This window comes from Leptodactylus fuscus, chromosome 6 (assembly GCF_031893055.1).
Source record: "Leptodactylus fuscus isolate aLepFus1 chromosome 6, aLepFus1.hap2, whole genome shotgun sequence".
In the NCBI taxonomy this organism is placed as follows: Eukaryota; Metazoa; Chordata; class Amphibia; order Anura; family Leptodactylidae; genus Leptodactylus; species Leptodactylus fuscus.
The window spans coordinates 42,480,878-42,494,117 of record NC_134270.1 but is presented as its reverse complement, the minus strand read 5'-3'; the positions used below and the strand labels follow the sequence as shown (position 1 = coordinate 42,494,117).

General features: G+C 42.2%; 1 protein-coding gene across 1 annotated transcript in view; it reads right to left on the bottom strand.

The window, feature by feature from the left end:
- Positions 1-3,793: 3,793 nt before the first annotated feature.
- Positions 3,794-13,240, bottom strand: part of NPHP4 (nephrocystin 4) — a 213,498-nt gene continuing 204,051 nt past the window's right edge. Inside the window, exons 28-30 of the mRNA XM_075279781.1 lie at positions 12,691-12,870; positions 5,802-5,942; positions 3,794-4,093 (exon numbers count right to left, since the gene is read on the bottom strand). Coding sequence (XP_075135882.1) covers positions 3,941-4,093; positions 5,802-5,942; positions 12,691-12,870 — 474 coding nt within the window. The 3' untranslated portion in view covers positions 3,794-3,940. The remainder of the gene's footprint in view (positions 4,094-5,801; positions 5,943-12,690; positions 12,871-13,240) is intronic.

Below are 13,240 nucleotides of genomic sequence, written 5' to 3'. Positions count from 1 at the left end.
AAGGTGGATAGATTTAGAAAAAAGAAACGCCAAATTGAAACGCCAAAAACCGTTACGGTTTTGGAAGTTGCAGCATGTCAAATTATAGCTACGGAAACGCAGTTGGTATTTCTATAGGTATAATAGTAGAAGAAAGTCTGCAGAGGAAACCTCGGCGGATTTTCTGTAAAAAAAGCGCTGCAGGAAAAACTGTGATGTGTTGCTGTCACGGTTTTTCCCATGCCGTTTTTTTACTGCAGCATTTTTAATGAGCAAATACTTTGGTTTAAAAAATTCTGGCCCAAAGCAAGCCAACTAATAAGTGGTAAGTTAGGGTGGGTTCACACTACCGCTATTGAATGTCTGTTGCTCTTATCCGTCATAGATTGAGAGCAACAGAGATTAAACAACAGATACAGACATAGCCCCACTATATGGTGCCCATCTACATTCACCACCATGTAAAATAACAACATCACCCATCCATGATGGTTTTTACTTTTCTGACAAAATACTTTTTCTTCAAGAGTAAATGTAAAGAAACATGGTGGAAGACCACGGTGTTCATCATGTTTTTTACATTCTAGTCAGCAGAACAAATACATGACGGATGTACTGTATAAACATCCTATGACAGGTGAGAGCAATGGACTGTTATAACCGTAATGTGAACCCACCCTTATACAGTCTAAAGATGCTGCAGATTTACCCTCCAGCATCAGCCACTTTGATAAATCTGCCCTGATTTCAGACTACCTGTTATCCAGCTATTGTATTAGTAAATGGGGGCCACTGAATTACGTGTAGGTCAGATCCATCCTGAGGTGTTGGTGTTCTTAACCTCTTCCCGCAAATGGAAGCTGAACATCCACTTGAACAATACGCATTAACTACTGGATGTAGAGTTATGCAACATGGATGGCATAGACACAGAGGCTTTGACCATAGTGGGTGCCAATGGTAACATATAACCAACATTCCCCTAAAATGGCCTGGATTGAAGATAACGCCAATCCTGGGCCTTAAACCCATTACATACTGCGGTTAATAACATAGTAGTGTTGCGGTGGATAGACATAGGCCACTGGGCCTGACATATGTATGCCTATTAGACATATACCCAAGCATACCAGGTACCAGACTTCAACCCGTACTGATATACTCCTGCGTGGGTCCAGAAAATTCCTTTAAGTGGTAAGACATCGCACACACACACACATATTACCTCTACACGGTTATTTGGTGGCCACAGTCGTCACCCAGTAAAACCCAGGCCGCTTTTCTTTTCCATAGGTTCCTATATGTTGACATGCAGCAGCTCTGGACACCCATAGAGTTAAACAGAGGATTCATTTTGCACTTGGAATTCTATAACCTCTGCTGAGATACATTAATTGGACAAGAAGAGTGTCAAGGTGCTCTGGAGGGATACAATAGTAACAATCATTATTCAGAGGGTTGCGCGGCAGCCAAAGAGCTGAAGGTCATTCCTGACTCGCTACAAAGAGCAGCGGCATCAACGGCGCCTGTGATTTAAGTTGTTATTTAAGAGAAATATAATACAGAGACCGGGCATGTAATAGCTTTGTTCTTCAGCTTTTAAGAGCCTAACATTAAAGGAAAGGTACACAGTAAGTGTCGGGGTTACCATCTCTATAATGTTCTATAAATATTAAATGAAACCAAGGGTGACAGGACCCTCTGAGACATGACAGGAGGATACAGTCACCCCCCGAGAAACCAACCATCAAAGCGAACCAGAGGCCTAAAAGAAGATAGTTCAGCAAATAATCCACTTAAGGCCGGGGCCCATGTTGCGAAAACGCAGCGTTTTGGCCATGGAAGAAATGCTGCAGCAAAAAAACAAACAAACCCCTGTGTTTTACAGATCTGGCCAATCCCATCCACACTCTGCAGAAAAAAGAGCTGCGGAAAAGCTGCAATGTCACAAAACGCTCACGTTTTTGAAAATCGCAGCATGTCAATTATACCTATGGAACGCTGCCATTTTCGGTATAAGTATAATAGCGGCAGAGGAAAACTCTTTTCTGTAGCGTTGTTTTTTTTTTATGCAGCTATTTGCTGGGTGGGGCCCTAACATAAAGGAGCACTCCAGAACTGATGAGTTAGTGCAAGGCCTTACGGCTGGGATAGGCATTCTCTCTGAGGTTTCTTGAACCCTTGTGTCATGCCCTTCACCCTCATATCCTGTAGTACAGTACTTCCTAAACCATCTGAAAACGAACTCCCTTTCGAGCAAATCTTTCATCTGGGAACCCCCCCCCCCCCCCACACACACTACCATATATTGTCCCATAAAAAAAAACAAAAAACATTCAGCTATATTTAACCTCAATTCTGCCTGTGTTCCACTTATTTTTCCTTCACACACTCAGCTCTGCTACCACCATATTTTCCCCCAAACACAGCTACAGTACCTCCACATTTCCACCATACACCGCCCTGCTGTCTCCATGTTCTCCATATACCCACACCTAGCTGGGCTTGCTCCTTGTTTTCCCCATACACACAACACTGCTGCCCACACAACTCTATCTTCACGCTCCCCCCTACACCCACAATTTTGAAGACCAAGGTACATAACACTGCTCATTGTAAATCTCCCCGCTGTGTTTTTTCTCCCCCGCTAACCACAACCCATGACATGGACTGCCACATCCACATAGAAAGGAATAAATGACCAAATGTTGACGCAATCGCAAAATATTTTATTCCAAACACTGTAAATAAAGAGAAATCTTCAAAAATTATAAAGATAAAAAAAATCTTATAAAAATAGATTTTATATAATATAAAACTTTTAATTAGTGAAAGGAAATAATAAAAACCTCACTTCACATATTTGCCTAAAAATACATAAGTTTCTTTAAATAGAGTTAACCTTCTGAAATGAATTTTTGGAAATATTTTTTTATATTAATGGGGGAGGAGTTTTACGCAAATATCATCAATCCTAAAAATTCCTATGGCAACTCTTTCTGTCCGTTGTTTAAGGGTCAGTATTGTCACAGTACCCAAAGCAACCAATCAGTTTTCAATTTTGAAAACAAAATCAGCAATCTGACTAGTTGCTAAACACAGCTCCTCCCTTTTATTTCCTGCCAAATCTTCCTACGGTGCATGGGTCTAAGTGACTGTTCACATGAGTGCTGTAGTACCAGTGTAAACACATAAAGAGGCATCTGGGTTGTTATGATGTTTTTGTGAATCATAGAATCACTAGACAAGAAGTGTTGTCATAGGGTCCCGATAATAAAAGTTATAATAACTTCAATCAGAAATAATTTGGTGCAGGAATCATTTTGATGTAAGTGACTTTGATGCCGATTTCGGAGGAATTCCACTGTAATACCCATAAGAAGGTAGAATAATTTAATATAAAGTGACTTTAAAGCAGAAATGTAACTTTTGGCAACCAATCTCAAAATTTCAACTTGCCTCATTGTCATAGATCTTAACTTTGAATCTTAGTCCAGGCCTGACTGTCCAAGAGGTGTTGCCTTAAAGGGAATAACCAGTATTAGAAAACATGGCCGCTTTCTTTCAGAATGAGCTCCACTTCCTCTTCTCAAGCAGTGACATCACATTCATTGGTCACATGGTCATAGTAATGTGACATGATGTCACTGCTTGAGAAGAGGAAATGGAGGTTTTTCTAAAAGAAAGCAGCCATGTTTTCTAATCCTGGATAATCTCTGTAGTCTGTACCAACAATAACTTCTTCTGCTAGTAATAGTACATAGCGTAATGAGGCAAGTCAGCCAACAGAGGGAGTTACTGTATGTCCTATAAAGATCTGTGTGATTGATGCCAATGTCAAACGGGTAGTTATGCCTGGCACAGACCTTTGTATGGCCTAATGAAAGGGTGTAAGCAATGAGGCAAGTAAAACTTTGGCGGGCGGGAAGTAAGACCCTTAGTTTCACACCTACAAAGAACCTTATTTATTGGCTTGCTCATAGTTGACCTTCACGCAGAACGTCTCTTCGTTTTTGTCTTCCTGGTCATTGATAAATATGAGAATCTCTTCCTGTCCGCTGCTCTCGCCGGGTGCAAATCGCAGCCCAATAGTGTACGTTTCACCAGCAGCGACCTACAGCAATGGATCAAAGAGAAGAGTTGTAAGCGGTGCTGTAGCTTTAAGAGCATCATAAATCACTGGGATTGATATAATGTTTCACAGGGTACAGTGAAAGCTGAAAATAAACACGATTAATACATTATACGCTCCAGTAAATTATCCGAAGCACTAGGAAGTATCATCTGTAAATGTAACCTCTGCTCTGTCATGTAGAATGATCCTATTACAGTCGTCCGAGCTACGTTCCAAATTACGAGATTTAATAAAGCATTTAGGGGACATGTGAACTTGTTGAACTTATAAGATTGTAATCTTACAGTGGCTTTACAGCGAACATTGCTTTACAAGGTGCCGGGGACCTTCATGTAACTACTTTCAAAGTCACTTCCTGTGAGCGCTCACCGGCTGCAGCCTCAGCGCACATCTGAATCACACGTGGCGGCGGCAGCGAGTAGGGATGACCTGTTGTACCATATAATTAGGACATTTTAATTATACAGAGCAGATGGAATAGGTTACACAATGGCAAGAGGGGAAGTCATCTGCCCTGTTCTTCTCAGGTTCACTGAAACCGCATTCATTTATTCCTACAGAAATGGCGGACATGTTGCTTTCATTTGCATATTATTATAAAGGGATCATTTCCATAATAAGCAAAGCTTCTCCTTTAAATAAATGAAGGACATTGAGGGGTTATTATCATGAGTTTGTAATTGGGGGCCCACACCAATCTGATAAAAGTGGGTGCAGTGCTGAGTTAGAGACATAGTTACACAAGATTCTGTCTCCATATTCAGCTTTACACACAAAACTCTATGGAGAAGGGAGGGGAGGAGCAGAAGGTTGCTACTGTCTCATTAATCAATTTATTGTCTCATTCTGTGCACTGGTGGCCTCTTATCTAACAACCTAGCAGTGTTAAAAGAGCAGAGAGTAGCAGCAATTATTTGAGGGTCTTTTCTAGCAGCTTCTTCCCCTCTTCATAGACTAATACGCAGAAAGTAACTCTGCCTGAAAAGTGGAGACGAAAACATATTTCTTTAATAAGGTATATTACAAAGTTTCCTTTTTTTTTTTTTTTTGTAGATTGTGAGCCCCACATAGAGCTCACAATGTACATTTTTCCCTATCAATATGTCTTTGGAATATGTGATGGAAATCCATGCAAACACGGGGAGAACATACAAACTCCTTGCAGATGGTTTTTTGCCCTTGGCAGGATTTGAACACCAGGACTCCAGCGCTGCAAGGCTACAGTGCTAACCACTGAGCCACCACGTGGCCCCTTACAAAGTTTCCTATATTCATCTGTGCTATTTATTTATGACAGTAGTTTATAACTGGGTAGAAGGGTTAGCTTCACTGAAAATCCAAATTAATTTACCAAGCATATCTGTTTCTGGAAAAGCTGGCTAAAAAACCGCCAAAAAACCTATTTAGCTGTTAATCTGGGTAATATAAGGTTTTTTCACCCATTTTTATTGGAATCCCGAATGGCAATATATGGATGCACATAGAGTTGTAACTCTAAGGTCAATGCAAAATCTGACTTCTCCTCTGGTCTCCTCAAATGGGCCCGAAAGTTGGGTGTGCCTGCCACCATTGCACCCGCTATACTTGTGCCTCTAGGTGAGGTGTTACATAACTAGCCTGACCTGCCATTCAGAACTTTTGTACAGATGGGTGACGATGCATGTTGGAGCTACAATGGTACAATTACCTCAAAGGTGTTCTCCTTGAACTGCAGAAGATCAGCCCTGTTGGTATGGAGCGAGTACTTCTTCCGGGTCTGATACGGGTTCGTGTAGGTGATCCTTTTGTTACAGCCTTTCTCTCCTGTAGATATTGTTATTTCAAAGGCCTAGGAGGACATAAAGAAGGAGATGGAAACATTTTACTAGCATGTCTTCTTGTATAATGCCACTTTTGGGCATTGCGCCAACCTTTATAAGATAAAGGCACTTCTTAAACTATTTCATTCATTGCTGCAATGCATGCTATATGTATAGTCTCTGTAGTCAATTGTTATGTGTATGTGGGTCATACATGTGTCTCCATGGTGACAGACTACAATAATTACAAACAATCCCTATGTAGTCTGATCACGCCGTCACATCTTACTCTTTTCCATCTTTCCGCCATCTCTTCATCTGTTTATTGGTTACTAAGTACGGCGAGTAAAGTAATAACTTTGAAGAAACCAACAGAATTTAGAATGAAGCTGTGAAGGTGACTATCAATAAATGGCAGGAAAGATCAAGTATTAAAAAAAGTAATTTGGTATTTAAAATGAATATAAAAGAATTGTCTCATAAAGAAAACCCCTATTTACCTGGAAGCCCCCCTGTCCCACCACCAGTGTTTAGCTTGATATCGCCAGGAGAAGCCACCCATGGTCAGACATTACAGTGTAATCATAGCCAAGTGTGGTGGCAAAGAACATTAAAATCTTGGAATATACCTAAAAAATATTAATGCAACCTTGCAAATTAGGTTCAATTGTTTTTTTTTTTGTCTACACTCCAACATAGGCCAATGTGTCTCCATAGTAACAGACTACAAACAGCATACCTCCCAACTTTCAAAACAATAGAAAGAGGGACAAAATGTGCGGCGCGCATAGCGTGACGCTGCAAATTTAGCTCCGCCCATATTCATTCATTTTCCATGTGCCCCGTCACAGTATAATCCTTCTACAGTCACCCATACATTATATGCCCCCACATTGTAATGTTCCCTTCCAACTGCCCCACAGTATTAAGCAGCTGGAGGGGACATTAGCAATGGGGGTAGTTGGAGGGGGACAACAAATTAATGGCAGATGAAGTGGGACATTAAACTCGGGCAGCCAGAAGCAGACATTAAACCGTAGGTGTAGCTCGAAGGAACATTACACTGGGGGCAACTAGAGGCAGACAGGTCCCACTCCAGCTACTCCCACAGTTTAATGCTTTTCAGTTGTCCCCAGTTTATGTGCCCCCCTTCATCTACCCCATTTCATGTCCCCTCCTCCATCTCTGCCCCCGTTTCATCTCCCCCTCCTCCATTTCTCCCTCAGTTTCATATAACCCCTTCATCTGCCCCCAGTTTCATATCCACTTTCATCTGCCCCAGTTATAAATCCTCTTTCATCTGCCCCCACTTTCATGTTCCCCCTCTATCTTAGCCTCCAGTTTCATGTCCCCCCTCTATCTCCGCCTCCAATTTCATATCCCTCCATCTCAGCCCCCAATTTCATGTCCCCTCTCCATCTCTGCCCCCAGTATAACGACAAACACATAGACACACAGACAGAGAGAGACACACACACACTCTCTCTCCCTCCTGCATCTCACCCCCCCCCCTTCTCAGTACCTTACACGCATCTCTTAATTGCCTGTGCGGGACCGCAGAACAGGGGTAGCAAAGTGTGACTTTCACGCCAAATGCGGGCCGGTTGGGAGGTATGCAAACAGACCCTGTGCAGTCTGATCTTCATTCCCTTTTATTTGTCACCTACTTCTTAGTAACCTTCTAAGGGTATGTTCACATGGTGGAAACCTTTTCCACCGTGCGAATTCTCTGCGCGGCTAGCCGAGATGGGATGCCGATGCAGTGCCCAAGGCATCCCGCTCCTGATTAGGCTCGAATGAATAGGTCTAATCGGGAGTGAGTCTCGTGCCGTGGACGCCACAGCTGTCTCAGCCACGGAATCTGCGCGAAGAAAGGACATGTTGCTTCTTTTTCCCGCTAGCTGAAAAAAATCACTAGCGGGTAAAAAAGCGAGCGGCTCCCATTGAAATGAATGGGCGCCTTTTTTGCAGGCGGATTTTGAGGCGGATTCCGCCTGCAAAAAAACTCTGTGTGAACTAGCCCTAAATGTATGTTAGTAAGAATTATGAAAGATCTGTTTATAATCTGTTATACTATGTTTACATCAGCATTGGCCTATCCGTTGTTCTGGTCCGCTGATTTCAGGCAGAAATTGCGACAGAGTCCTCTTTGCAGACTCTTGTGCAGATGTGAATTAAGCCTTAGTAATACAATGCACAAATCTCATAGCTGTAGTCAGAAAATGCTGAAACCCTTGTGGACCAGAACTATTTGTTTTTCACTTTTTTTCTCTCTGCATTCCAGCAGTCACAATGTTTTATAATTTTTTATACATCGTGAGTTGTTTGTTTTTTTGTCAGGACAAGCTGTTCTTTATGTAGGAGCTATTTTTGGTACTTATACATTATAGGTCAATTTAATAAAGCTATTTCTTACAGGGTGCGCCGCCACCTAGTCTGTGAAGATGATGCAGGGCTCACAGGACCACTGCTGCCACTTTAGTCTGTTGGGAGGTTTGGGACGACAGACCCCCCCCCCTCCCCCATTTACTATCAAAGAATAATATATAAAGGTTAATCATCAATATTGTAGTCCTGAAAACCCCATTAACACATATCTAGTATCCATTGAAAACAGCAAATATGCTCAGACACCCGGTAAGTCTTTTAATGTCCCCTGGGCTGCCTGTCCATACTAGGTATAGGCCTCAAGCAAGTCAAAGGGTTAGATGGTGAAGATCAGAAGTTCCTCAGATCCCCACCGTGATAGCGAAGCTGTGCCTGTGTATTACAGCCTTTGCACGGGCATGACCTCCTGCCACACGTGACAATCATACACACTCTGAAGGGGTTAATCAAGACAATTTGCAAAGGCGCTGCTTTTTTTTTTTTAATGACAAATACGGTGGGAAATAACATGGATGTGGAAGGTAATTACAAAGTGCAAAGTGATTGCCTCTAAGCACAGGTCCAGCATAATCCTGCTGAGCACAAGCCCGCAACGAGTCCTAGGAAAGTCCGGGCGCACTCTCACACTTCTTAATTTGTTTCCATTAGGATAGCTGGGCGCCTTATTCAGCTTGCACGGCACTTTCAGAAATAAATTACAGGAGAGCTTTAATATTTTCAGATTGTAATGTTTCATTTCTGCTCCCCCAGGATCTAGCGCTCGACATACTAATTCAAATTGTTTTAACAACGAATAGCCCAGCAAAATTATACATGTCAGCTTGTAATAATCCCTTTCAGAGAGAATGCGCCAGTCATTTATCATCGTGCAAAATAAGGGTCGGGAATTTAAAGGAGACTAGCAGCCAGGAAGATATATAAGGGCAAGTAGCAAGTGCATAATTTAAGGACTCTTTAATTGAAAGGGTTAGGGGTTGTCCTGAAATGATCATCTTAAAGTGGCTGTCTAGTATCATGGATGGTCATTATGGACCCCCGTGGGTAATACAAATCATTGTTCCCACGCGACTCTTTTGGCTTCTGAATAAAGCAGACAATGCTGAGCACGCCAGCTCTATTCACATGGACTGAGCTTACATTTACAACAGCACCGTCTTCAGATATATTCCAAAGAGGAAAAACAGTAGTAAGCTCTGCCACAGATCAGCAAAGTCAATGACAAACCTGAGGCAAACTACATGGCAAAGATTGAAACGTGTGGCGAAAATCTACAGTGCAAATTAACATGCTGCAGATATAAAATCCATACCGTATGACAGTTTCTGCTGCAGATTTGGGTTTCAATGGGATTTGTTTACTGTGAACTTGTGGATTTTCCATCCCCCCCAAAAAACCTGCAGCATTTACATACAGTGTAAATGCATCCTTAGATTATGGCTTTCCAACATACTTCTACTAGAGGGTACTACGCCTCTAAGAAGCAGACTGAATCACATGGATGGGAGTCAGTGTCTCTCTTTAGCCCCCATATGGCACTTTGAGGGCCCACTTGTATTAGGACAGTATACTTGGACATCCCATTGTGGCAGGTTCTTGGTGAGTGGTCCAGAATGGGTTAAAGGGATTGTCCTATTATTCAGTACTACCCACTGTGGGTGCACAAATGCAACTCTAGTGTATCACTTATTATTGGCTGGCCCGTAATATAGCAGGAATCATTTTACAATCCACATAGAAAAAGTGGGACTGAGCTACTGAGCATGTGTGTCCATCAGCACTGGACACATTAAGAGGACATACTGAGAGGGAATTAAAAGAACACCAGGGGGCACCATAACAAGTATGGAACCACACTACTGACTCTAGGTTCACACTAGCGTTCGGCTTTCTGTTCTTCAGGTCCATGTGGGGACCCAAAAACCATAAAGTTAAAGAGATTCTACCAATAAAATAGATTTTTTTCTCATTAACACGTAGGAATAGCCTTACGAAAGGCTATTCTTCTCCTACCTTTAGATGTCTTCTCTGCGCCGCCATTAGGAATAAATCCCGGTTTTCGTCGGTATGCAAATGAGTTCTCTCACAGTACTGGGGGCGGGCCCCAGGGCTCAAACAGAACGGGCGGGTGGTCAAACTTCTAGGCCTTGGGCAGGGCCGACTGTGCATGCCTGTGGCCACAAGAGTAATGGCCACTTACACAGTAAGTAAGCGGCCATTTTCTTGTGGCCTGTGGGCATGCGCAGTCGGCTCTGCCCTAGGCCCGAAGCCTAGAAGTTTGACCGCCCGTGCCAGAAGAAGACGCGTGAAGAGGAAAAAGAAGACGCGTGAAGAGGCCGTTCCTGAAGAAAATGGAGGCGGCGCTGGAGAATTCTCTCGCAGCATTGGGGACACCCCCAGTGCCGTTTGAGTGCTGGGGCCCACCCCCAGTGCAGCATGAGAACTCATTTGCATACTGACGAAAACCGGCATTTCTACCTAACGGCGGCGCAGAGAAGACATCTAAAGGTAGGAGAAGAATAGCCTTTCTTCAATTTTAATGGTAGAATCCTTTAAACCACTTAAAAAGCGGTTACCCATGGAAACGAGGGTTTCCACCCGAAAAATGTGGTAAAAAGTGGAGAGAAAAGTCCTGCTTGCAGGAAACCCCCAAGTTAGATCAGGTATGGGTGTGAACCTAGCCTTAGACATAAGAACATTTATTAAAATAATTTGAATTAAATATTTATTACGTGTGTATCACTTTAATTGAGAAATGTAATATCTAATTGTAGGGCAACCCCCTAAGAAATTTTTATTTTAATATTTAGGGTAGTTATAAAAAACAGATTTTTTTATGGTTTGTAGCTGTTGAACAGTCATTAAATATTCTGGACAGGAACATAAAGTGAGTATCAGGAGCTTTGAGAGATTTTAATAACCAGCCACGGCTCAAATACTCAGATGATGCCAATGAAAATGAATGGGCTGCAAGGAACAAGAGAACAAGTTTATGTTAACAACTTCTGCAACTTTGTAACACAATCCATAAGAGGGTAGTAAAGGAAGAATTAAATCTGGATGATGGATGGAGCCCGCTGTGATTTATTTCAGACTGGAGATAGGTCACAGATGCACTATAACTTCATAGACAATTATGTGCTAGTAAATTAGAAATGCTGCTCCTCTGCCAAGCAGCTACACCGATCCTCTTATACTTAATTGTAAGGGGGTTATATATCAGCGCTGTTCAGTTGTTAAAAGAAAACATTTTTAGTGGCAAAACATTGTCTCTATTTAGGTCATATTGGTCCAACAAGTGTCAAGTCATCATTGGATTTGGCACATTGGTCCAGATTGTAACTTAAAGGAACAGTCCAGGAAAAACTAATACACTGTGTTGTTCCTAGTGAAGGGTCTGAGAGGCAGAGCATTACACAGGGATTCTCTCTTAGGCTGCCTTCACACGGAGTAACACCGGGCTTCCTCATTCACAGCCGTAGACGCGAGCGCTCCCATTGAAGTGAATGGGAAGTGTTCGGGAGCCTTCCGCAGCGCTCGCGTGTACGGCTGTGAATGAAGCCCGGCGTTATTCCATAAGAAGGCAGCCTTACATTTCAAAAGTGGAGTGAGTTGGGAATAAATACATTAGGTCACAGTTTTGCCCAAATAAGCTAAAAGGCTCTATTTTGCAACTTTTTAATGTCCAAATACTGTATCGCAGGGATTGATATAATCCCCTAATTGAGTTTGTGGTGAAGAGGTGCAAAGAATAGTCCATATGACAGATGGACCATGTGATGCAAGTGATTGGGGAACATAATGGTCCCACCACATGTGCAGTGTGACTAAAATCACATCTGTATCTAGATAGGGTAATGCATCTGACTGATATTAGACTACACTTACACATAAAATTGCCTTTACACATTGTTTGGACATACACATTTGTTTCAATAGAGGTATAAGGGTGTGCTCACACAGCAGAGTTTCAAGCTAAACATGACCTGGATTTTGCCTTGAAATCCGCTCCAAATTCTACCTGAAATATGCAGATGTTCATTTATTTCATGTAGCAGGAATTTCAGTTGCCCAAGCATTCTTACCCCTTTAATGGCAGAGTTGTAAATCCTCCTTCCACTGTTATCTGCCATTAGATGGTTGGTTAATCCCACTTAAATCGACAACATTGCCCCCTTTTTTAGCTTTAGATCAGTAAGTTAGATGAACCCCATTCACCTCTTGATGCTTCTGAGTTACCATTTTGACCCTTGCATTATTCACCATCTTGAAGACCCCATCAGACGTTAGAAACATCTAAAGAACTGGTCATACGGTGACGAGGACCCCAAACAATACAATTATGACACAATAAAGTTCATTCAGTAACATCAGATTCTCATTGTACGTTACCTTGGAAATGATTGGGTTCCGGCTTAATACGCAGACCAGCCAGGATGCTACAAGCTGATGCTGATCAACATCAACCAAATTGAGATAGATGAATTTGCTGCCGGCCTGTAGGGGGCGAACCACAATGTGCAGGTCTTGGATCCCATTTGGAGGGAGGACAAACACACACTCTGGGTCAACCTGTGCATGCGAAAAAAACACAATAATTAGAAAAAAAAAATTAATCTCTTTCCTGCCCCAGCACTTTTTCTTTATTTAACTGGCCCCCCTCCAAAAGTCATAACTATCATGTTTCCATTCACAGAGTTGTGTGAGGTCTTGATGTTTGCGGAACAAATTGTACTTCCTAAAGGCATCCTTTAATATTCTGTATGATGTATCGGGAAGCTGGAAAACAATTCTGAATGTGATGCAAGTTTTGTGTTTACCTTGTTCACTGTGCAATAAAATGACATGATAACTTTATTCTGCCTAGGAGCCTTCATCCATCATATATGTTGGGTTAAATGGCTTTTCTGGGACTTTACTATTGATGATCTAGGTGATCAAT